Here is a 27400-nt window from a genome sequence, read left to right on the forward strand (position 1 = left end):
ATTTTCTTTGTAGTAACACCACTAACTTAATCCTGTCATCTGACTCCTAATAATAATTTTAAAACTTTATTTCAAATCGACAGAATCTTTTTAATGGTTTAATGTCTGTGTAAATATACAGACGGTACTTGATTTTATACTTGCACACAATATCATGCTTCGTGGCTATGAAGGATATTTCACACAGTCAAGACTTTCTCTCCTTAGACTCATTTTCATACCTAACCAGTCAATCTTCGGCCTCCTTATTCCATCGTGGAAACTTTTAACCACTCCTAAGTTAGTAATTCACATTCTATATAGAGCATTCTCAAAACCCTCTACATCGTCTCCCTTTCGATTGTTTCCTTGAGGTTTTTTTAGGTTCATATATGCTTCACACATCTTTCATTCCACTCGCTGCATTTATTTTCACAATGTTTCAAATATAAATGAGCCACACACCCTCTCACTTGCTCCCAGGCACACTGCCCTCTCCTTGTCATTCCTACTGTCATTTGTTTTACTTTCTCAGTCAAAGACCTACCATACACTATCCTTGGTATACTTAATGATGCCACGCTCATGTAATTCTTAGGCTCATGTAATTCTTCGGCATCAATATCCCCATTTAGCTATATGCAAAAAGAACAATTATTTCTTTCATCCATTTCTTTTGAAAATTTATCTCATGTTGATATACTATCTTCCATCCTGATATATATACCCTTATTGTTACTGTATGCAGAAAGGAATAGTTAATTCTGATTTTCACTACCTTTACCAATAAAATCATACATTTTTTCATCCTATTTTTTTTACAAATCTGATTAATTATAGTGTCAAATATAATGCATTCATTTATATAAACTAAATGTATATTGTTCATCAAATTCTTTTTTCAAGTACCAAAAAACAAGACTAATCGATCCTTTGACTTACAGGAAGCCATCATGAAGAAAAGTAGCCCTTGGCCATCGGCTGGAGATGCCACCGAAGAGGATGCCCTGAAGGACAAGATGGAACTGGAGAGGCAGAGCAGCGATGAATCCATCATCCCTCCGATCCATCAGTGCCCCTCCGTCGAGGAGAAAAAGAGAGAAAAAGAGCAGCAGCTTCGAAATCTCTTTAGAAGCAACAAAGTTGGTGTGGGCGACGAGGTACAGGAGGTGTGGGAAGTTCCCCGGGGGAATGTGCCGCCATCTGCTACATTCAGGAGCTCTAGTGGGCGCAGTGAGTTCCAGGAAGTAGAATTTACTGAAGCCAAAAGTGACATCGAAGGTCGCGTTGGTCTTGCCCCTGGATACTATGAGGGGGAGCAACAGAAGCCCAATGTCATGAAGGCAGTGGCGAATGGCATGAGAGTATTCGGAAGCTGCATCCCCGGTGAGAGTAGTGATGACGAAGGTTGTGCAAAACCCAAAGAGGACATTACCATTGAGGAAATTGATGGTGATGATGATGGCGATGGCAATGGTGGAGGGGATGATGGAGGTGAGGGTGATGATGGAGGCGAGGGTGATGGAGGTGAAGGTGATGGAGGTGAGGGTGATGATGGAGGCGAGGGTGATGGAGGTGATGATGAAGGTGCTGATGGTGGTAGTGATTCTACATCAGTGTCCGATCATTCTGATGGCAGTGATAAAGATGATGAAGAAGATGATAGTTATCCAGAGGATGGCGAAATCAAAACGAAAGAGAACCCAGAAAACTCATCCTCTGGCACTGCCAAAGCTGACGAGGATGTTGACTCCACAGGTGTAAGGGTGATCAGGGAGCAGTCTGCCATCAAAAGAGGGACAGGCAGCATTGGCAATGTAGCTGTAGTAGCCAGATGCATATCCGGGCCGCGTATTTCTTATAATAATTATAACCGGCCGTCAACATCAGAGCATGCGAGATACAATTCTGGTGCGAGCACAAGCAAGGCTGGATACTATAAAGGACAAGGCCCTTCCAGAGACAGTTCATTCACGGATGCCACAGATCTAACATCAGGATCTGCGAGGGAAGACACTACCCTAACCATCGAGGAAGAAGGTGGGGAAGAGGAGGAACACAAACGACTGGATCCTGTTCAGCTGCGAAAGGCTCAGATGAAAGTGGCTAAGCCTTTCCTCACAGCCTCGTCGTTGGCCATTTACTCCCAGATTCACCATAATGGTGTTTCCAAGCTAGGAACTTGGGTTCTTGGCAGTTCACTTGTTTGTACATTTGTTGTGACAATTGTTCTTACAGTTTTAATATTAGTAGCCCCGAAAACTTTATCACCAAAAGCGCATATTGAGTACACCACGGAAGCACCAACAGTAGTGCCTGACAATGTGTTAATAACAGGAAGTGAATTAGCTGCAGGAGCTTTGGTGTGGAAAGACCTATCAGTAGATTTGGAAATTCCCCCGATGAGTTTCAAAAAGACAAATGCATCTCTAATGGTATCCAACAGTACTGTATCTTTGATAGCATCTATTAACAAGAGTCAAAATAATAGAAAAAGCTTGAGGACATCTCATGTGGGTAATCCAAATGTACAAAGAGTAGTGTTTAGAAAAGGTTTCGATATGAGTCAGAAAAGACCTAGTCATCCATCTAGTAGTAACAAAAGTATATTAGAAACCAATGGAAAAATGTTTAACACAGTACCTTATAATAGCAGTACAAGTCAACTACCTTTTGTGAACCAAGAAACAAGTTCCATAGTTTACCCTTCCAGTAGGAACGTTTCTGTCTTAAGTTCAGTAAACAATACAGGCAATGTTAATAATTATAGTAGTAATTCAAGTGATTTATATTTACATGGGGTAAGCACGGAGTCTACTGCCAGAACAAATGTTATCCAAATACTATTAAGTCAGAGAGCGCACATTCCAGGAAGAACAAGGACACACAGTTACACAACACAAACTCCACCCATAAACATCACAACAGTAAGATCATCCTCTATTCTATACACAGCATCTTTAAACAATAAAACAATTGGTCAGCCATTGAGAGATGGTATTGGGGTGCCAAATGAACAGACATACAAGGAGGAGAATTCATCATTCCATGATATTATTACAAATAAACAAAGCCTAGACAATACAACTGCAAAGGAAAGGCTAAATAGATTTCATGAAATGTTCTCGTATAATAGCACAACCAATCAGTCATTCATGCATTCTGTGACAGTGGTGCAAGATATCATAAACATAACAGCCACTTATGGCAGTGTCAGCCCACTATATCTTAACAGTCCCAAGAACAATTCTTCAGTACAAAATACAACTAATCAACTAAAGACTGAAACAAGACTCAACAGCACTGTAGATCGCGTGTTTAAAAAGGGAACAATAATGATAGATAAGGAAGAAGTAATATCTCAAACTAATTCAAGCCTGCCAGTCACTGAATCAGTAACAGAAATATCAAGCAGCATGTTTCACAAAGAACCTCAAGTTGATGTTGTTAAAACTAGTAGAGGAGACGATGGACTTGGTGGTACCAGTATAGGAAAACTTATAAGAAATGGTCACAGGAAAACTAACACACTTACGCTGAAGCCAGATATCGTGAAAAGTGATGTAAACCAGGATAAAGCAATAGCATTTAAAACCACAGAAAGTCAGCTATTGTTGGATATGAGCGGCAATCTCACGGTAGAGAATGGCCATGGAAACGAATCAAAAATGTACGAGAGTAGAAAAAAAGCCAAATATAATGGTACTCACAGTGAAACAGGGCCCTTTCCTATCCTCAATAGTAGTGGGGAAATAAGGTTCCTAGTTAGTAATTACAAAAAGAAAGATCCCATCATCATAGAGGGAACAAGAACCCTGACCGATATTGGTAAATCCAAAAATTACAGCTTCATGGGTCAGGCATACACTCACAACATATCAGAGCAAGTTGAAGATCACAATAGTACAATTGCTGCCAAGAATATGACAGAGAAAATGGAAGACCCTATCAACATCAATAGTACAAAAACAATGAATAATCAAAGCAGTACAGAGACTATAAAAACAAATGGCAGCCACAATATCATATACAACTCAGATATTTCCAGAAGTACAAAAGAAAAAGAGGTTGAAAGCGATTTGGACAAATCAGAAATTGTCAATAGTACAGGGATAACTGACACATTGCTCAGTCCTGTTCACATTGACATGAACAAATCACAAGTTCCCATAAGTTCAGAAGAAACTAAAAGTTTAGATAGCGATGAAACTACAAGGGATGGAAAAGAATCAAAGGATATCAACAGTTCAGGTAATTCTGAAACTCTGAGAATGATGGACAGAACTGAAGCGCTTAGTTCAGAGCAGTCTGAAACTTTAGCCAGTATACGCGAATCTGAAACACAAAGTGGAGTGAACGACATAGATGGAATAAGAAATAATGGCAATGGGGATTCGAAGGTGACAACTGTTGGGAATCGAACTCTTGTGGAAGGAACTGGAGAGAAAGTAATGAACTCTGACGCAGATGAAATGACTACCAATGTCACACCAGACATAAATAACTCAAGTTACTTCATTAGCTATGTACAGGGATAAAAACGCGCAATCATTCATATATATATATATATCTATATATATATATATATATAATATAATATATATATATATATATATATAACATTATTATATATTATATATATATATATATATGTATATATACATATATATGCTTATATATAAAATGTATACATATATATATATATATATATATATTATATAATAGTATTATATATATATATATATATATATATATATATAAGGAAAGTGAAACGAAGGAATAGTGCGAGACCTTTCGATTCCATGTCCTTTACCTAAGTCATTAAGTTGAAAGGACCCGCAGTACTCCTTCGTTTCAATATCCTTCGTGGCTTTTCCCTTTATTTAAATATCATCGCGTTCCAGAGTTTCGTGATTTAGTTATATATATATATATATATATATATATATATATATTATATATATATATATATATATATATATATATATATATATATCAAGATTTCTGTGCCTTCACAGAACTTTGCTCAGATTTATTTTTATGGGACTTTAAAAGAAATCACCAGTTATTAGTGTATCAAATCATATCAATTCACGAGCAAAAGCAGGACATTTTCTCATATGAAAAGTTAATATAATGTACTTGAGGTTTTGCTAAATTTTTAGAAAATGTCCAACTTGCATGGGCTGATTCCTAAAACTGTGTCCAAAATACTCAGAGTTTGCTTTCCACGTTATGATGTTTTTTTTCAGTTTTCAATAACTGTAAGACTCTCTTTTCTGATATAAGTGTTATTGTTTGGTATAACATGCCATTAAAAAAAAATTCAGTAAAATCGACCTTTCGTGGCATGGGGTACTGACAGTCATTAGGGAGTTTATTTTCATGACCACTATACATAAATATTTTTTATACATAAACATACATACAAAACAAAGATATTTAATAAAACATACAGTCTCTTGCTGCTTAAAAATCAGGTACTCTGAATTTGCATAACCGTGTAAGAGGTGTGAAAATGGCTATTCGATATGCAGACATTGCCACATACGAGTGCTGTGATGAAATCGAGTGTTTTTTGCCCTTGTAACGATAAGGAAAGTTGAGTCATAAACCGTCAGGCGTAGTTCAAAATAATTACTATTTATGAAGTTTTTGTTCATCAGTGCTACTACTTGGTGTGAATTTAAAAATGTATAACCTTCAAAATTCATTTTATTTGTTCAGCTCTTATATTATGAACAGGATACTTTAGCGTACCTGACAAACTCTTTATGACCTAAATCACCGAAAGTTTCTTACAGTCTTGTGTCTCTTTGTACGTAAAAGTTTGCCTTACGTTACCTTGGTTTTGATATGAATTTTTTCTATATCGTTCCATAACTGATACGGTTGTAATATTGAAATATGCTCATGCCCATCCCATGCTTACGGCTGAAGGATTATGCTTATTGATATTTTCTGCATTCTTTTACTTGTCATCTATGGCTTTTATTATAGTCTGATTTGATTTGTATTATAAGCTGTTGCCAGAACAAGAAACATCTTCAAAACTGAATATCAATTGAAAAGGTTTGATACATTAACTTTAACTGCCGAGTTGTTTTCTCTTGTTATATTATCTCGCTTATTTTCGAGTACCTGCAATTCAAAATAGATGTGAACAATTAAAATCTTGCAAAGACAATCAAATCGGGTCTGTAAGCCATGGTTATGTGGATAACCTTTTCATAATCAGGTGATAGCAAATTTTCAGGAAAACAAAGCCTGTTTTCTATTGTAAAGTATAGTACAGGTTTCCTTCATCCATCTTCGATTACCAATAATCGTAGAAGTGATCAAAATAGCTACTTTGCGTTTCTTCCAACAGGTGAAGTGTCAAGAAAAAACTCTTTAAGGAAAACTAGTCGTTGGTTTAAACGAAGTCGTTCTAGATAGCAACTTGAAACCGACGAGTCTTGATGCATGACTGTCTGTACTCTAGAGTTTCACCTGGTACGATTTGTGTGACAGTGACAAAACTGAAAAAGAAGGCTGTGAGGAGCTAATGATGAAAGAAGTTAATAAACTTCAAGAATGAACTTCTAAAACACTGAGCCTAACGAAGTTCCAAGTGTCCTAGTGTGATCATTCTTCAGTAAGGGACGTCAGAAGACTCTTTCTATGTATAAGAGATGTCCTTATCATTTCTTTCGTGTTGATTCGCCGACACGAAACTCTGTTACGATACGCACAGCGGGGAGGAGGGATAAGAGAGGGAGGGGAGGGGGAGAGAGTTAGGAAGATAAGGGAAGAAAGAGATAGAAAAAAATTGACGTCCTGTAATGATGATGTCCTTTTTGTACATAACGAATACGGTGTTGTATAGTGCATGCCGTTTTCTTTTTTTTTTTTTTTATAAACATAGTCATTTTTATGATCAGTATTACTATGCTTTAGTGAATATGCGAAGATTGGAGTTATTTATCACATGTTTTTTGTGACATTGTAGCTTTTCATTCTACCAAGAACTCCTCGGTGTTTTCATGAACGAGAATTAATTTCAAAGAATTTTTATTGACATGTCTGCCTTAAAATCATCCTGCATTGAGTACTGTGATATATATACATAAGCACAATCATTTAAAAGTCCATAAATAAGATTTGCATCCCGGCAGATAGATGCGCTGGTGTGCACACAGACAGATATACATTCACATAACCACATACATGCATACATAGTACATACATATATGTGTATGTATATATAAGTATAATATATATATATATATATATACATATATATATATTATAATATATTAATAATAATATTATATATAATTTTATTTATATATATTTATTTATATATTATATATATATATATATATATAATATTATATATTATATATATATATATATATTAATATACATATATATAAAATTTAACAATGTCAAACGACAATTGCAGGAATTTATTATATCCCAACTTACCAGCCCATAATACAGCACTACTCCAATGTCCAACTTAATATCGTGTGTCGTGACTATTGCGTTAATTGGATATACCTCAATATTTGCAACTTGTTACTGAACAATGTTCTCTTATTTTTCTTATTTACCGCTTTAATATATATTTGAAGTATTAATAACACTGGTCATTGTAACAGCATTTGCTGAAAGGATGATGTTAGTCATTATTTTTTCATCATGTATGTATGAGTTTGGTTTTCCAGTAATTATAGGCCTGTTACTCCATTTATCTTGGTCTTTAGGTGTTAACGCCTGATGTAAATCTTGTAAGGTATACTGAAGACAGTACCCAAAGGTTCTGTGCATCGTCATCATTAGGATCCTCTGTTCTGTTGCTTTGTGCCTTTCACTTTCCCCAATGTACTTCCCATCCTCTTCCTTCAGTTTCTTCTCACCTTGCTGTCCAACTGCCCCTCGAACTTGCATCACTCCAGTTTTAACCTCCAATTGAAGGACAAACCCTTCAGGTAATCCCAAAGAGATCCTTGAGAATGTGAGACTCGTTTGTCCGCTTAAACTACTTTGTCATTAATAATGATAATGGTTAATATTACTGTTCTCTCAATTTACGAATTGATTATGTCTCTCGTTTTACCGACATTTTACCAATATCTTATCATATCAGCAAAATGTTTCTTTTACGTGTGTATAAATAAGATGTGTTTCTGCCATCACCGTCATATATATCAATCATCGTTTTCATTGCCGCCATGATCATCATTCATCGTCATTGTTTTTGATATTGAGACGTCAAATAAAGCTTAGATTGAACTCCATTAGACGAGGCTCTCCTGACAACTTTTGAATAAATATGCTCATATCTAAGAAGTGTCCTTTTCTTTAGCATCCTTTGGTGAAGCATGAGCTCATAGATATAAAATTATTCTAATACTAATTCTATATTGTTAACGCAGACTGATGTCTTATACAAGCAATACAATTCAATTCATGATGTAAATCTAAGGTATATCTGATATGAAGTTTATGCACAAATTCTATGCCAGCTGGGGGATAAGTAAAGCTGTATTCGTCGAGTAAACGGTTTTTTTTTTTTATTCTCTGTGTCGTTTTTAAAATTCTCTACAAAAATGAAGCTGAAGGAAAAGGGAGGCCATACAGCCTAATGGTAAACAAATCTGTCTTTATACAAGGACCCAGACATTAGACATACAAAAGGAGTATGGCGATGAAGGAAAAAAATGTCCTGTAAACGATTTTCCAAACATGGTATTGAAGCGAAAGCGTGTCGTGTCCTCGACTTCCTCCACTTGAACCCTATATTCTAGTGTAATTCTGGCTTCTACCAGCGCCTTATCGACCGAACAAACGTTTAGCAGAGATCCTTCTTATGATAACCGTAGCCTCTAGGGGAAATAGGTAAGAACCTTGTCACGCAGGTGTTCTCTCACGACATATCTTTTGTTCTGTAGTGTTCGTGTATATACTAGTCATCATATTGCTTAGAGGGAAGAGCACTTCTCTGAAAATGCGATAACATCTATATATTTAACGGGTACACAAGTATTTATGAAATGCAACATCAAATGTATCCTTTTATTGCGTGTGCGCAGAATTCATAGACAGAGAAAATATTCGATATAGTTTGGTTTAGCTGAAGTCCTGTCTCCTCCAAGGTATTTCTATACTTGTCCTAGGGTCAGATGCTCGAAAGAGAATGTTACGTTATGGCACAGAAAATAAAACAGAATCTGTTCTATGGATAACCCAGACAAGATTTAGCTGCTGCACATGTAATTTAATATTTAAGATCCTTTCAAATAACAGTGGAAAACTAATATCGAAACAAGCATTTTACCAAGTGGTAAAATCAACCTTATACCCTACAAAGAGATCACGGAAAGGGCTACCCCCACCACAGAGGAGTTTCCTTAGAATAACTTTCTTCTCAAGTTACCTCAGTCATGAGACATGGTGTAAGGTTTAAGATTATATGTTCCCCTAGAGAGGCGGTAATGTGACGATTTGCTAATTCGTATTTCAGAGTCATGGTGCAAATTTGGTTTGATTAGTTCACATAGTGAGCCACCTTATCAAGCTTTAATTTGTTTAATAGGACCATATTTTCATATGTTAACAGTTCATGCCTCTAGGTGTAATTTTTTTTTTTTTAAGTAGAGGAGCCATCTGCATCTTACTGATAAATCCATCAAAGCGACATTTGCAGAAGCAAATATATCATCACTTGAAACAAATCTGACAGCCAAGTTTGGAATAGTAATACAAATATTTCAATACATTTTTTTTTTATTATTGAAGTTCATACATGCTGTGTGTGCCTCAACCACTTATCCGGATATACAATGTGAAATATACAAGTGTATTAATACCCAGCCTTCATTGATGAAATAGATGATAAACATGATACATTGATATCTATTAACTTGGGTTATATGAGGTCAACGTTAAAATGAAAATGGTCGGGTCCTCTTCGTTGTAAACATTCCATTGAAAGACAAATTACCATCCACTATCTCTGTCTTCGGTTGCATAACTTTCATTGCCACTCAATCTAAGATAGCATTCGCCAATTCATGCAACATTACTCTACTCAATGGTTGCTAAGTGGACAATTGTAAAAGAGTTTAACAAAGAAATTTGAATCTGAGATGTGAATGATTTGTACGTATGTCCACCTCTAATTATGAATGAAAGGCAATATTTTAGGTGAGTGGTACAATCTGTTGCATAATTATGGATGAATGGAATCAGCAGTAATTGCATAAATTTGGCTTTATGCTTTGTATGAGGATTTTGGATTATCACACTAAGGGACACTTTATAACGAAGAAATTAGACAATCAAGAACATAATTTGACGATGAACTTAGATCGTGAGGGACATACTGACAAACAATGATCAAATTATGTAATATGTAATGACACCAAAGTGCTTATCGTTCTAGGAAGTGTTGTTAAAGAAATGGAGATAGGCAGACTGACAGAGACAGACCAACAGACAGACAGAAAGACAGACAAGATACTATCGACGGACAAATCAACATGACAACATGAGCAAGCAATGCACATTTAAGCATAAACATCTCACAGAGAGAGAGAGAGAGAGAGAGAGAGAGAGAGAGAGAGAGAGAGAGAGAGAGAGAGAGAGAGAGAGAGAGAGAGAGAATGGGGGAAGGGATGAAGAATCGAAAGTATCTAAGATTTCAACTTCAGTTGGAACTCTTGGTTTAACCAAATTTTCGAAAATTATTTATAAAAAATAAACCAAAGTGATGAAATTAAGGCATGGCCAATTCAACAGAAACTAACAATAAAGTATTATCCCCTGTGAGAAACCTAGGATTTTTTGGTTTTCATTTTAACTGTAAAAATTAAAGTGTCTATGATTCGAGAAATTTAACTTTGATTGTTAAACCAAGGAGGTAGTTAGACAAGATGTACTTTGACATTAGAACGAGAAACTTTAACTATAGGAAAGTTTCTGTCCTTTTTACGACTTGTAATAAAGATAGCAATTTGACAAAACAGAATAGATTGGGTGGTAATCTTATTTGGAAAGTTCAACGAGGAATTCGTCTCTTTAGAATCATAAGGGTTGGTTCAGCACATGCACAGTAACTTGTAGTTGACGCAGCTATACGACCAGCGTTGACGGGGAAGCAGTTTTAGTTGCTCGTAGCTTCATTGACGATTTTCCTGTGGGATTATTAGAGATATTTTGAGCATTAATCATGCCCATTCGAAGGCAGAGGTACTTACGTGTGCGTGTGTGTGTGTGTGTGTGTGTGTTTAAATGGCTACTATTCTGCCTGAATATCAAGTGCTATACATTTAGATAACATTCGAATGGTTTGAGGATGTTTTGAGCATAATGAAATTAATTGCTTTGAAATCATTTGAATTGATCAGTGATAGAAAAATATCTTCTTCGTAATTAAAGATAAACAAAGTGTCCTTTCATTCAAGATTTATAATATTGAAAATGATGGATTATTCATCATAATTATAGTGTTTAGCAATTATTAAGTTATATCCGCAAACTAACAAGCATGAAAGCAAGAACGAATATCCTCTAAGCTACTGGTATGAAGAGCAATAAGCTCTGATAGATATAACTTACTTAAAACATTTGTAGATGTCGGGAACATCAACAAGGAAACAGACGGTTGATTCGCCGACGAGGAGAGATGCAGGGACTTCTGAATCGTCTAAAAGAGGTGAATAGTTAATTAAAGTAAATCATGCAGTGATAGATAATTTACTAAACATTTGCAGTAATCTCAGACAATCCCGATTCATGGAAAAGAACAGGGCATATCAAAACTAAAATATATTTAGAATAAATGTCCTTTATGTTCGTTATAGGCTTTTTACTGTTTATTATGAGCTTCTTTAATTCTTGCACGCTGATTAGACTTTACTGTAAAAGATATTTTCAATTCAGATGTAAGCAAATTATCCTAAAACATACATTTTTGTGAAACATTCGATTTTTTCATTTAGTGCCAACTATACTCAGAAGCTAAACACAAACTTCAAAAGGCCATAATAGTTATTCTTTCGATTAGTGTCGCCATCTATGGCATTGGACACAGATATACTATAGAATGCCCTCTTTTTTCGCATTTAAATTTACTTCTGATAAGGGCAACTTAAATGATTCCAGTCAGCTGGTATTACTCCTCCCTTGAAGGCAACTGTGATCCATCTCACCTTCGGCAGTAGCTGCAGAAACAATGGAAGCGATTTCAGGGACTACAGGAGCAGTTTCAGACCTCTTGCCATAGCGGGAACCACCGACGAACCTTGAGGAACGGATCTTGACTTCGGGCAAGTCGGTTTCGGGTGGGGAGGAGCGGCCATATCGGTTGGTATAGAAGCCTGATCGCACTAGAAGGTGTAGAGCAAAGAAAAAACAATAATAATAATGAAAGGTCTAATTGCGATCTTGAAGTAAAATGTAAATGAAATGAATTCATTGATTCCTCCGCCAAATTCATAAGGCATTCACATCCGATACATATTTCGAGGTATTTTGAGGACAACATCGGAGGGCTGAATGATGTTCGGGTTTTACTAAGTAGGTTTGGACTCAAATCAAGTCAAATCATATTTTTCCAGGCATAGTTCAAGAAAATGTAAAAAAAATTATTTTACCGGACCATTCAATAAGGTCTATTATTTATTACAGGCATTCCAGTTGAAACATCTAACAAGGATCGCTGAACCGTACTTCAATATACTTGTTAAAGATACTACTGAGTGCCCGAGTGGTAGTCCAAGCATTGGTTGGACTGCCACACCTGTTGCTGTGGTGAGATAATAATTCGTGTGCAAAAGTGTTAACACTTCGTTAAGAAAAACCTTACAAGGGCTACAATAAGACATTCTGAGTCATCATACGCATATTGTTTTATTTCAGCTGCTCTATGAGGGACAATGGTTGTATCAAAACGGTTTCATAAAGTGCGAAGGTTTTCCAAAATAGTTACCTTCAGCTGCACTAAGAACAAGTATTCCCAATTTTTGGGGTAAAGTAAATCCATTGAGGTTTGAAGAACTGACTTTAGTATTAGTAAGTACAATGGTTCTATGAAGAAGAAAAGCGCCAAGATATTTGAAGAATACTGCATGGACTGTGAAACAGTGTCATTAAGAAAACCTTATCATTGCATAAAATATTGTTTCAGTGTGACTGTTCAGGCTTTGCAACTGGCCAGCTGTGAAGCCCTTTGTGTATGAAATCATTAACCAGTCGGAAACACTGTTAAATCGCATAGGGAACTACTGAAGTTACTCAGTGGAAGGATAGCCCATAGCCCATTCATACAAAGTCACAAAGCATGGCAGTCTAGAAGAACTTTTTAATGTTTTCTCAAACCTTCCCTCTGCAAGGCATAGAATTTCATAGTACCTAAAATTTTCGGTATCTTCTGTCGTCAGTCTACGTTCCAAATAAGGTAAGACCACACGGACAATGTTAGATTAATTTAAAGCAGGTATGATTTATAATCTTTTATTTTTTTTAAGTTTTGTGCCATCTCTATCATTTTCGTGGTTTAAAATGCTTAAATAATGATTATTGAATGGACTTTAGTCTTTTAAGGACGGTTAACAGGGTGCGAAATAAAGCACAGGAGCTTTTGAAGGCTAGCCTAGGCTAGTATTAGTAAATAAAAACTTGTAAAAACATTTATAATAAAATTGAAAACAATCACTTATGAAGAAAGTATAGAATTATAATTATTTTTTCTTTATTCTTTATTACTATCAGAAACGCGTATTTTTTTCATTTTAGATTTTATATGCATACCCACCTATGGCATGCCATGTCGGTTGCATAAACTACACTCTAAAACTTAAGTTAGTGTCCCATTAAACTCAATGTTGCAGTTATTTATGTTTTCTATTAAGCGTTGGCTATAGAAAACGAATGCAAAGACAATAGGGTGACTATGTTGTAGTAATTGCCATTTTCTTTCGTGAAATTAAAAAGTAAAAATTATTTTTTGTATTGCATATATGAAAGCATTCAGAATTTATGTAAATAAGGTCAAAAATTCTAATAACAGAATGAGTGCCGAACGAGCTTTAATAGTGAACTGTTTTACGACCGTTGACGTCATAGGCTAACAGGCGGCCTATAAAATAAGACTTATTGGAAAAAGCCTGTTTATTGGTTGCGTAGTATTACCCATAACCAATCCAAAATGGCCTATAAACGCCGGCTTGGTACTTCTCTTGCTAATTTCGAAAAATGACAGACGTGATTTAGAGGCATACTGCTTAGGTGTAAAACTAATATTTGGGTTCGCCCTAGATTCAGTAATGATAGGATGTGTTTCCATAGCGACCGTTCTCTCTCTCTCTCTCTCTCTATCTTTCTATTTTGCAGAAGACACCCATTTACTTCCAAAATTAACATGTATTTTATCTCGTATCTAAGCTCCCTAATGCAAAATTTTATCCTACCCATCTAATATATGTTTGACAATATATCAATATTCTATTTTCTGCGAACAAACCCCGGCAGATATTCCTGCCCTAATCTGGTGTTAGCTATCTTGTTAGATATTTGTCAAACTTTGTGCAAGCGATTTATATAAAATGTGTGTGTGTGTGTGTTACCCCAACGATGTCGTTTAAAACCTTGGGAATAACAAACACATAGAGAGAATCGTAAATGATAAGTGCTTACCCTGGCCAGCAATCGAACCAGAGACTTTGGTTTATAACGAAGGAGTTGACTTTTAAAATCTACTGGTTGTCGTTGATTCTAAGCAAAAGGCTCAGCTTATAATTCCCTTTTGGTGCAAGTTATTCCCATGGTATAATAAATTCGGTATTGAATCTCACCTGCAACTTGTTTCTGATCTGATTTCTTTCCGTATCTTTGGGCATAGAAGCCTTGGGCAGCTGTGAGGGACAGGATGGCAGCAACGACTGTGAGGAGTTGGATGAGGGAGTGGTTCATCTGTAAACAAAGAGTAAATGTGTTAGAAGTGAGAGTTACAAGGATTAGGATATCTCGATGACTTATTAGTCCATCCGAGGAGACATCGTGTGCTCACTTATCTGTAGGAGCAGGATTTACTGTTCATTCACAATGTCCTAATGGTTTTGTCTAACATTATTTTAAACTCTTCCACACTGTTGCTGTTTACAACTTCTGTAGGCAGTTTATTCCACGTATCACTTATCTTGTATGTAAAGAAGTTCACACAATGGGATGTGTTGTATCTCTTCAGTTCTAGTTTCCATCCATTATTTCTTGTCTGGATTTCGTTTAACGTAAATAGGTTACTGTTTACTTTAGTTATGCCTTTCAGTATCTTAAATGTTTCTATTGGTTGTCCTCGCAGTCGTCGTGTTTCTCAGCCATACATGTTCAGGCGCTCTAGTCGTCTTCGTTAACCTATTTACCTGATGGATGGAATTAACTTTGTGGCTTTTGCTTGTACCCCTTCTAATCCATTTATGTCTTTTTTTTAGTGTTGGTGAGCAAAACTGTACTGCATATTCAAGATGAGGTCTAACTATTGATGTGTAGAGCTGCAGCACAGAGAGAGAGAGAGAGAGAGAGAGAGAGAGAGAGAGAGAGAGAGAGAGAGAGAGAGAGAGAGAGATTTCGTAAATTAATTGTTTTAGAGGACGTATTGGAGACAAAGAGAGAGGGGGTGACAAAGAGAGAGAGAGAGAGAGAGAGGAGAGAGAGAGAGAGAGAATTGTTGGAAATGTTCGCGGTTACATGACAGAGATTGTTTGGAGTGGAATGGAAGTCGGGAATTGATGAAATAAAGGTGTGATTGGTAAAAAAACGTGCCGAAGAGTTTGCGGTAATACTTCGACAGCTCTGTCAACAGGTGCCTCTCGCCAGGTCTTCCCTCATTAGGAGCCCATCCAGTCTCGGCGTTGTTCATTTTGTCAGCGAATAAATATTGCTTAATTTGAGGCATTCATTAAGAATGAAACTATTCTCGTTGCAATTGCACCTGATACTTTTACTCAGCTGACTTTAAAATTGGATTTGTGAATAATATAGTTAAAGCAACATCAATTGATATGAGAGAGAGAGAGAGTTACAAGGAGTTACAAGGATTAGTTGTTAGTCCAGCCGAGAACTTATCTCCAGGAGCAGGTTTTACACACACACACACAGAGAGAGAGAGAGAGAGAGAGAGAGAGAGAGAGAGAGAGAGAGAGAGAGAGAGAGAGAGAGAGAGAGAGAGAGAGAGAGAGAGATAGTTTGATGTGATGTGGTGCATCCAAGACATCGACGAGTGATATTAGAACAGTATGATTTCTCGCAAATTCATTTATAGATTTATATTCATCAGGCAGGAAATATGTCGCATCAGTTTATTTAGCAACTTTTAATTTGCCGAGAAATATATCTTTTATATCATTCCAACACTTCATATGACATACTCAGTTTACGATTATTGCTATATATGATTTAAGATTTTAAGTAGCGGAACGAATTTCCTTGTTAAAGGACCCGCAATGCAGCTTCATCTGAGATCAAGGAAAAATCGCGATATAGTACATAAAGATGTATCACCTGTTTATTCAGCGGAAGATTTTACTATTATTAAAGACAGTAACTAGATTACTACATCACAAGTAGAGTCATTTTAAGTAGCAGAGCGTTGATTAGTATGAATCATTTCAGTTAAGTCTTGTTGGATGTACTGAACCAGAACTGATGCAGAGTATTCACGTACGTGCTCTCAAAAATTAAAACATAATAAAATAATTAAAATACACCATATTTAAGCACATGTTCTTTCAGAGGGCGATTTGCTTAATTAGGATTGAGTTCGAAAATGAAAGGATAATTGGTATGATAGTGCAAATGTAGAGAATGGATATTGAATGTGGGAAAATTATGTCAAAACGAAGTAAAGGACAACAGTTCAGATGATGAAATAACAAAAGCGATTGCACAATTACTCAAAGCAATGTGTGATAAAAAAAGATTGGCTAGAAAAGATTTTTACCTCAGAAGGATGAAATCCATAAAATTCTATACCAAGTAGCGGAATTTTGCAAGAAAAATGGTCATACTTTAGAAGAAAGCAACTTAGGACGGTCTAGGGACAATTCTTTTGAGGCCAGCTGGCTGCAGCATAGCTTCAAATATTTGAGCCGTAGCCAGCATTTCAGTTACTGGTAAATTTGGAGTAATAGAAAATCTGGATCTTAAATAAAAACTGAGTAAGTTGTGCCCTGGTGGTATGGATCAGGCTTAACTGAACCCTGGTTGCATAGAACTCTTGAATACATTTACTGAATCTTTATATTCTCCAAAGTAAACCACAAAAAGGAACAGAACAGGGACAAATATTTTACCATTCATGCGTTCAGCTTTCAAATATCCGAAAAAGCAATAAACATGTAATGAAAAAGTATAGCACTTTAGTATAAACCAACACTTAGCAAAAGATGAAAAATAAATCTTTCGTCAAAAGAGGTTTCTTTTGTAGTGTGATAAGAGAAAATAAAAATAAATAACGTTGTTTCAGAGGTATCACACCAAATGTATAAAGAAGACGACCCTATGATTTCCAGGAATAACGTCACAGTGAAGGAATATGCTATGGTAAGTCGACGTCGCTTATTATGAAAGATAAGATAAAACGTTTTTATCTCACAGCAAAAGGGAACAAAGTAAACAGATGATACAAACAGGACATCAGTGTCATAATAAGAGAGCAAATATTGAAGAAAAGTGTGATCAGATAATGGGATAACCTCGCTGTGCGTTTGAGAGAGAGAGAGAGAGAGAGAGAGAGAGAGAGAGAGAGAGAGAGAGAGTTTTGAAAATGTATTCAAGATGACCTTTCACAGGTAACAATATAAGTAATTTATGCGTAATAACTAACAAATGGAGCTCATATTTCATCATAATTTTGGCAGCGTGTTCATTTCAAATTACTTGTACGGGATAAAGAATTGCATTACTTTTCTTAATGACTTAAAAAAAAAAGCTCTGACATAAAACCCATTGGTTAGTTGTATATTGAACGAGGCAAATTCTTAAAATGTGGGATTGAAACTTGGATAATTGAGTAAAGTCATAAACTGAAGACAGTTTACTTTCCCCTTGGTTCCTTGAGCTTTAGTAAGACGATGAAAGTAAAACTTAGATTCTGGACTTTGAAAGGAAACTCGGATACTGGCCCTTGTACAGAAAGGATACTAGACTGCTTTTTTTTTTAATTAAAAAACAAGTTTGAACACCAGGTCTTACTTTGGTGGGGTGTAGGAATACGAGTGGGTCAGATGGTAAGTGCTGGAAGCAACGGAGGCTGGATGGCAAGGTCGAGTGGGACTCCGAACATCCGTCGTCCAGTTCTTATATACCTGGCACTCGGCGCAAACGCCCCCGTGTACTTCTCCCACTCTTCCCCTGGCAACCCCTCCTTCCTTGCCCCTTCCCCACAATTCCACCCACAATCCTTCTGCTATTTCCACAGTTTGGTCTGACTCTATTGCTTGTATGACTGATGAGAATATTGAATTGTTTTTTTCCTTGGAAATGTAAACGCATAGGACAAAAACTAATTTTCTTTTGTTAATTTCAAGAACATTTTACAAATTCTTAGTATGAGAATGACGTCATATTTGAGAATGGATATTTGTACAAAAAAATGAGCTGATCGCTTATGAGTAACCGATGGGTAAATGGAGTTGTAGTGTTGGATAAGTGAACGATAGCTTATGTAAGTTGAAGAATGACTGTGAACTGGTTAAATGATATCTGTAGTGAAATTGTTGATGTGTGAATGAGAGGATGTGTTAGTGGGTAACAGAATTCTTACTAATGCCATTGTAAATGGAAAAGTTGTGCTAATGTTGAGGGTAAAAACTGCAGCTGAATGGCAGCCTTGGAATCGCAACATGATAAATTAATGTGAATTTGAGCGGTGAATAGATATGTATCAGTGGATGAGTGAATGACTGTTTTAATTATATTCTTATTGCTTTGTCATTCCAGTTCTTTTTCCTTTTCACTTGCAAGAAGTTAAATTATTGCTAAGATTTTTTTTTATTTCAGATTCTCAAGTACAGTTTCCAATATAAGAATATTTGTAAAACATGCTTCAGTTATTTCCATTATAGAAAAATGTTTTCATGCAGATATCATTAGCCCTAAATATAATCATTCATTGTCTAATGTCAACGAATATTTCCCACTAACACGACACAGTAAAGCCATATACTGTGCTGTGTTAGTGGGAAATATTCAGTTACATGAGACACTCAATGATTATATCTAAGACTAATGAGATCTGCATGAAATATTTTATTACAATAGATAACCGAGGGAGAATGCAAGAGCTATATCGATTTTACCCTGAAGCATTCTCAACCGAACTAATTTGGTCAACAATACATTAGAGTAAAGACTGAAGATACTTGACTCTATTATTTCAGTTTTTCCGTGGTCGTAGATACTGTTTATAATTCATATCCTGTTTATTCCCGTGATATGCTAATTTATAATAATGAAATCCAAGGTCTTTCTTGTCTGTCCGGCCTGGGTGGGATGGAGGGGTGGGGTAGGTAGGGGATCGGGAGGGTAGAGGGGCTTGATGCATCCACCCTCCTCCTGCAAACCTGTTTGTCCGCTCCGGGTGGGGTTGGGACAAGTAGGGGATCAGGGGGGGTTAGGAGAGACATGACGGGCAGCGCCGGGTTGCAGTGCAGGGTAGTCCGCGCCATTAAGCTCGTTCTTAATAGTTGTGTTCTTTCTATGTGGAGTCCGAAAGAATGGCCAATGTGATGTCTTATGGAGCATAGAAGAAAATGAGGATGAAAGATCATCAGCAAACAAGGAGGAGAGAAAATGTAAATGTAATTCAGTTAGGAACTGACTACAGACCAATGAAGTAATCCATCAGTGAACCCGGCTGCCAGGCAGAACACTAGATTAGATATTCTTCAGAATTATTCGCTGTCTAATTACAGTTAAGTGTGCTTACATCAGAACTGATTATAAATACTAAACGGCTGAGGTTAAAAAGGTGGAGAGTTTCATAAATGTCAAGAGAACGTCTTCAAATGTTCAACAGACAATAAGGAATTTTTAATGGACATAAATAATATGGAGATTTTTAATGGACATGGATAATATCAGAATTTAGATTTTCAGAGAGAGTTACGTTGTTTAGGAATATCAATATTGTAACCGAAGCAAAGGAAGAGTCAGTGTCAAATATGTGTGTACGTGCGCGGACGTGTGTTGAAATAACTTTTTCCTATTAATAAAATATTTTGATTAAACATCCTAAATAAGTCAAGCTGTATTTGCTAAATCAAGAGAAGGTAGTTCATTTTAAACTGCTGAATATAATTACAGAACTTAAAATCGCCCATCTGAAAAATACGCAGTAGTTTAGGCATTAGTGTCGTTCGGCCTGATAACGTAAGTACTAAACTCGACAGCTACTAGAGAGCGGCCCTTACGAAGGTAGGCTTTCGAAAACTTGGTCCAGCCCACACTTTCCGGTGTCACACGAGATAAGCATAAGCCATAGATTAATTATCGACGATGTATGGGTTGGCTCTCTTTAATAATCATTAATAGCCATTAGGCTTTAGGGTTTTTTATAAGTCGATATCATTTATAAAGCCACTTTCTCTGCTTTTCATATTTATTTTTTGTCTCTAAATATGTTTACATTTACACACGCACACACACGTGTGGTCTGTTCGACTTCACGTAATTTATTTATTTTTTATTTATTTGTCTATTTATTTATTTATTTATTTCAGCGCTGAGTGGCTGAAAGCGCCCCATAGCTTAGCTTTAGAGCCTACATTTCATGATTCATTCTTTCTTAATTGTCCATTTGGGTATTAAGTTTTATTTTATCATAACTCGGCGTTATGATGCATCCATGTTTTCAACTTTTTAGCCTTCTCTGTTAATTGATTCTACGTATCCTATAAAGGCTCTATATGGGTTTTTGTTATTTTTATTATATTCATTCCATATGATTTTGCTCTCTTTATGAAACCCTTCACCTCATTTAATGATTTTTGTTCCAGTCTTCTTGTCCTTTTTACATCATTAATAGGAAACTTCCTAAATTTGCGGGAAAAAACTACGTCCAAGGGGAAATATTATATGTTGTAATTATCTGCTGATTGTGTTATTATGGTAATCCTACACCAAAGAAAATTGGTTTTCTCACAGGGCAAACTTAGCTATTGACCACTGTCTCCAAATCCCACTCCTCGCAACGCCTTCCTCTCTCTCTCTCTCTCTCTCTCTCTCTCTCTCTCTCTTCTCTCTCTCTCTGGAAGAAAGAAAACCAGACTTCTTGCATGGGTAACTCTGATAATAAAGAGGTGACCAGCTAGCAAATAAATTTGCAAACATATTTCAGATGACATGTAATATATAGCACATGTTGATGGAATGGACTGATCTCTGTGTAAGATAATTATTGATTTTTAAGCGTATATTTAGCAAAATGGATTTATAATATACTAAATGACTGATAAAGTTTTTTTTCAAGGTTATTCGGATTCTTATTACTTGAGCCATATATTTAATTACGGACACAATATTGCATATATTGTACGATTTTGGACGTGCTTGTTTAGAATACTGGATGAAACGTAAGGTCTGTGTTGCTAGTAAAGTTATGAAAGCCAAAATATGACCATCTCAGTTTTCACAGTTAATTTCACTGTTTAAACATTACTGATCGACATATCAATACACAATCTGGAATTGTAAGCAGAAGGCGTGAATTCCATATAATTTCAAAATTATTGCTTTGTTTATTCAAACCGTAATATATTAGTTTTAATTGCAAAATTAGAAAGCAGTAGCATTAACCAAATCTTAGTTTGCATTTTGGATACTTCTTTTTTTAAATCTACAAACAGCTCCTGAGATAGTTAGGGCATACAACAACCCTTATAACTGTTAATAATACCCCCAGCCCTCAGAAAACAGTCTAGGCGGTACTAAACCAATGAGGAAGAAGGGTAATGTACTACTCTTCAGACACACTGCCTGAAAACAATGTCTTTACAACAAGTTATTAACATAGTTATCATCAGACAAGTAAGTTTCTAGTCTGGCAGAGATACATCTAACCTCAATAACCTAAGGATACCCAAGTTGGGTCTTGGGGATACCATGTCCATAGGACAGGCCTGAGACGTTTCGCCAGGACTTTGGTGCTGATCATGGATTGACGATGTACTGCCCCCAAGCAGTGTTGCCGTTGTATCCGCATAAAGTTTCCGCAAGCGCTTAGTTACGTTCTTCAAGAGATGCTTGTTTACTTTTGGCCTTCTATACGAAAACAAAGAAAACGAAATTCTCACCTTACTCGGTAAACTAAATTATTTAATTTTCTAATTGTGAACAATGTTTCATCCGAGTCTGTCACTGATATATGTAATATTTGAATCGATGTGTTCGTCACTATTTGACCATATACTTATGCACTGTTCCTCGGCATCATTATTAACATTTTGAGGCTGTGTGTCACATATTATAACACTACTGTCTGCATTGATGTGTTCATCACTATCTGACGATATAATCATGCACTGTTCCTCGTCATCAATATTAATATTTTGAGGCTGCGTGTCACATAACATAACACTATTGTCTTGCTCATTTTCTCTGTTTTTTTTTTTTTTTTTCATCATCAGCTTCGTCTGAAGATGAGTAATCTTCAGGAAAAAAGACTTTTAATATGTAATCATGTGAATCATATGAATCCACTAATTCATTGTCGTCCAGAGTTTCACAAATTTCAACTTCAGTGTGTTCTTTGGAAAATAGCAGTTTTCTGGGAAGAAAAAATTCGATGTATAATCACGCGATTTGCGGCCACTCATGTTTTCTTCATTTATAGGCCATCTGCTGTATATGGTCACTATAAAGTATCGAACGGGATAAAAGAATGAACTCATATGCATGATAATAGATTGGCGATCTGGGAAGATAGAATACTTAGTCCGCATAATTATGGTTGCCACTTGATCTTTACGAGTTTTGCAGAGATGCAGGTATATATAATATTAGAAGTTTCATTGTCTATGAAACGTAAGCTCCAAAGATATATTTTTGAAACTCTGGACATTACCTTTGCACATAGCAAATTAATTAAAAGCGAGAATTCTGGCACTGAAAATCCTTCGTTGAAAACACTGATAATTGCACTTGTATAGCGTACTACCTACTAGCGATAAAAACTGTATGCCCATAGGAGATTGTGGAGGTAATTGATCACTTTTTTACTGCACCTATTCGTAGGATATGATGATCATGAACTTCGCCCGTCCCGGGACACGTGGCGGACACTGCCCGCCTGTCCTGGGACACGTGGTGGGCCTCACCTGCCTGTCCCGGGACACTTGGCAGGCCTCGCCCGCCCATCCCGGGACATGTGGCGGGCCCCGCCCACCCATCCCGGGACATGTGGCAGGCCTCGCCTGTCCGTCCCGGGACACGTGGCAGGCACCGCCCACCCGTCCTGGGACACGTGGCGGGCCTCGCCCGCCAGTCCCGGGACACATGGCGGAACTTGCCCGCCCTTCCCGGGATGTGTGGCGGGCCATGCCCGCCCGTCCCGTGAAACGTGGCAGGCCACACCCACCCATCCTGGGACAAGTGGCAGGCCACGCTTGCCAGTCCCAGGACACGTGGCGGGCCTTGCCCGCCCGACAAGGGATGTATGGCGGGCCACGCCCGCCTGTCCCGTGATACGTGGCAGGCCACGTCTGCCCGTCCCGGGACGCGTAGCGGGCCTCGCCCGCCCATCTCAGGACGCGTGGTGGGCCCCGCCCGCTCGTCCTGGGACGCGTGGCGAGCCCCGCCCACCCGTTCCGGGACACATGGTGGGCCTTGCCCGCCTGTCCCGTCATAGACAACACCTTTGCTTAGTCTTACAACCAGAATATGCCACTGACTGCTTGCAATTCTCCTGGGGCTTCTCTGAATCCTTTCAGTTCTCCTGAGGCATCTCTGAATCCTTTCAGTTTTCCTGGGGCTTCTCTGAATCCTTTCAGTTTTTCTGGGGCTTCGCTGAATTCTTTCAGTTCTCCTGGGGCTTCTCTGAATCTTTTCAGTTCTCCTGGGGCTTCTTTGAATCCTATGCTTCTTCTCCTGGTACTCCACCAATTCTGTCCTTTTCCTCACGCTTTCTTCAATCCTCCCATCTTCCTTTCCCTTTCAGGAATCAATGAAACTCTTAAGAAAACATTTTAGCATATTTATTTCCTTGCAATTTCAACTTCCTTCAAGGATCAACAAAGCAAACTTATTACAAATAAATATTAAACTTTCCATACAACAAACATTGTCCTCAAATTTTTCACATCTCATCCGTCTTTGTGAGGCCAGCGCCATTCCTTGAAGATCGCGCCATTCCTTGGAGATCGTGCCATTCCTTGATGACGAACAGCTGCTCCCCCAGACGCCTGGAGAAAGACAACTGGAGTTGTCTCTCTCCAGGCGTCTGTTTTTCTCCTGCAGGTTCTTCAGGTTGTAAACCAATTTCTCCTTCGCTCCTCGCAGCTGTCCAACCTCATCATCCAGCTTTTCGTTCCGTTCGCCCTGGACACCGGTCTTCTTCTCCAGCCACGATTTCCTTTCTCTAGAAGGCATGTCAGTTCCTTCCTCTTTAGTTTCGCAGCCTCAACTTCACACTGGAGTCCAAACTTTTCCTTCCTGAGGTCTTCCACTTCCTTCTGCAGGCACTCGAACCTGACCTCGACGTCTTTCCTGCCGGATTCGCGCTTTTCGGTCGCGTCCTTTTGTTCCTGGATGAGCCTCGCCATCCGCACCGCTTCTTCGCTTTTTAACTGCGTGTCTTTCTCCTTCTGTCGTACGAGTTCCTCTTGCCTCTCAACCTGGCTGTTTGCCTCTGCCAACCGCACTGTTAGTTCCCTTATCCTCTCACATAGGGCATCGTTTCTCTCCCCAATTTCCTTTGTCTTTTCCATCAGCTGCTGATTTTCATCTGTGATTTTGAGGATCTTGTCTTCCAGCTGCCGATTTTCCCTCTTTTCTTGGTCGTTCTCCCTCTTCAGGAGCAACGTGTCAGCTTCGAGCGAGTAGGCCCTGTCTTGCCAGGCCTGCTGTTGCAACACCTCCTGAGTGATCTGGATCACACGAGTGTGTTCTTCCCTTCCGCCCGCCCTCTGAATCTCTTCATTGTAGTCAAGCCTCTGTTGCAGCTGAAGAATTATCCTGTCCAAGTTCACCTGCTGCTCTCTCTGGAACCGGATGGTGTCTCGTTAAGCCGCAGTTCTCTCCTTCAGTTCCTTCTCCTTGGGCTGTTAAAATCCATCAACAGTAGTCAGGAAGAACCTCACTAGTGAATAGGCAGCCACAATAAACAAGATGACAATTCCTGCGTTAGACTTCTCTCCGTATTTTGAACAATATCTGGACATACCCAGTTCACATACTCTCCTCTCATTCTCTCTCGATTTTTCGTTGATTTTCTATATTCCACGAGAGATATTTCGATTTATCAAAATATAGCAGGAAATATTTTGAACATTTTTTTAACTCTGCCTTGTCTCTTGGTGTTATAAATTGCTGAGGGATTTTTTGCAGTACCTATCTTCTCTCTCTCTCTCTCTCTCTCTCCATGTGGGATTTTTTGTTAATCTTATCTGTTAAAATAAATTTGGGGATTTTCCTTCATTTGCCTTTTTATCTATAAGAAAAACAATACTACCTACAGGCGGACAATTGCAACTTAGGGGAAAAATGGCCATTTTTCTAAGGCAAGTTTCATTTTTATTGAATTTTACAGGATAACTAATTAAAAGATACAATTCTAAACGAATCAGTCGAAACATCAAGAGAAATATATATATATAGATATATAATATATATATATATATATAATATTATATAATATATATATATATTATTATAATAAAATATTATATATATATATATTATATATTAGGTATTATATATATATTATATATATATATATATATATATAAAATAAAAATATATATATATTTTATATATATACTATATGTATATATATAATATATATATATCTATAATTATTATTATTATATATATTATTAATATAATATATTTCTCTTTGACTGTTTCGGGTTGATTGTTTCGGAATTATTCCTGTATTCTTTAAATTCTATATTATAATATATATAGTATTTATATATCATATATGATATATATATAATATATCTATATTTCTCTTGATGTTTGCGATTTCGTTGAATTCACTGATTAGTTCGTTTAGAATTGCATCTTTTAATTAGTTATCCTGTAAAATTCAATCAAAATGAAACTTGCCTTAGAAAAAGGGCCATTTTTCCCCTAAGTTGCAATTGTCCGCCTGTAGGTAGTATTGTTTTTCCTATATATATATATATATATATATATATATATATATATATATATATATATATATATATATAAAATGATAATTAACTATTCAACCATAAACATTTTCAAAAACTATAGATAAGTTTTAAGATTCTAAATGTATATCATATGGATACAAAGAAAAGATGAACTGAAATTTAATTATATTACATTTTGTCCTACATAAAAGTGAAAAAAGATATAAAGGAGTACAATTTTATTAGAACATAACTCGCGTGCGTAAACTGAAATGCAATATAAAAACAAAGTAGAAAACACTAACATCCCTATTCCTATTTAAGACGAAAATGACACTAGCCCTGAATTAACGCGACTCAACGCTACGCGTTTGGTGTGAACGCAACCTTAGTAAGACGTTGCGTATATGTTTAATATAATATGCAGGCAGCTTTCTGAACGTCGGAAATATTTGAGACTCCTTGTAACACATTAAAAAGGCATGTAAATATGCAATTCACAATTATCTTATTATTTGAGAACATTGAAATAATAAGACTTGTTTTGAATGAATGCGGTTCAGCGACCATTGATCACCTGGAATCTAAATTCAGTCCCAATTCAGTAACAGAACAAAAGTGAACACACCTTTGATTAACCACAAAGTAATTTTCCAGGGAACCCATGTTATGTGATTGGAAATTCTTTGTACAATTCTGTGACGGACGGTCAATTCGAATAACAGTAGTTTTAAAGAATGTTGTATTCCAATAAAATACGCAGCACTCCTACAGTACTATGTAACCACACTATATCATCAAATTGTTTTAAAACTGAAAATTTCAAAGAGATGATGAAAATTTGAATTCCATTTTCAAGTGTTCAGTCATTGACTAATTAATTATGTAGTATACTACCGGGTGTTTCGAAATTAGAAACCACCCCCCCAGCCCCACTCCACAGAACAAATGGAATCATTTTTCATTTTACATTTCTTGTATTTTCAGACTGAGTGACGTAGTTAGATACAGCCATGGCTAACGACTTGGAGGAAATCAGATGGATTGACCGAATCCGG

General features: G+C 36.9%; 2 protein-coding genes across 3 annotated transcripts in view; one reads left to right on the forward strand and one right to left on the reverse strand.

Moving 5' to 3' along the window:
- LOC135222845 (uncharacterized) overlaps window positions 1-4521 on the forward strand; it is a 42683-nt gene extending 38162 nt beyond the window's left edge. For both annotated transcript variants that reach the window (XM_064261176.1, XM_064261177.1), the window contains one exon: window positions 924-4521. In XM_064261176.1, coding sequence (XP_064117246.1) covers window positions 933-4517 — 3585 coding nt within the window. In that variant the 5' untranslated portion in view covers window positions 924-932 and the 3' untranslated portion in view covers window positions 4518-4521. The remainder of the gene's footprint in view (window positions 1-923) is intronic.
- Window positions 4522-9773: 5252 nt separating this feature from the next.
- On the reverse strand, window positions 9774-18289 carry LOC135223291 (uncharacterized). The gene is made up of 5 exons (XM_064261763.1): window positions 18220-18289; window positions 14823-14940; window positions 12180-12356; window positions 11587-11674; window positions 9774-11162 (listed from the first exon to the last, which is right to left on the reverse strand). The coding sequence occupies exons 2-5, from the start codon at window positions 14938-14940 to the stop codon at window positions 11132-11134; spliced, it is 414 nt and encodes a 137-aa protein (XP_064117833.1). The 5' UTR covers window positions 18220-18289; the 3' UTR covers window positions 9774-11131.
- Between the last annotated feature and the right edge of the window lie 9111 nt (window positions 18290-27400).

The sequence above is a fragment of the Macrobrachium nipponense genome, chromosome 8 (assembly GCF_015104395.2).
Source record: "Macrobrachium nipponense isolate FS-2020 chromosome 8, ASM1510439v2, whole genome shotgun sequence".
In the NCBI taxonomy this organism is placed as follows: domain Eukaryota; kingdom Metazoa; phylum Arthropoda; class Malacostraca; order Decapoda; family Palaemonidae; genus Macrobrachium; species Macrobrachium nipponense.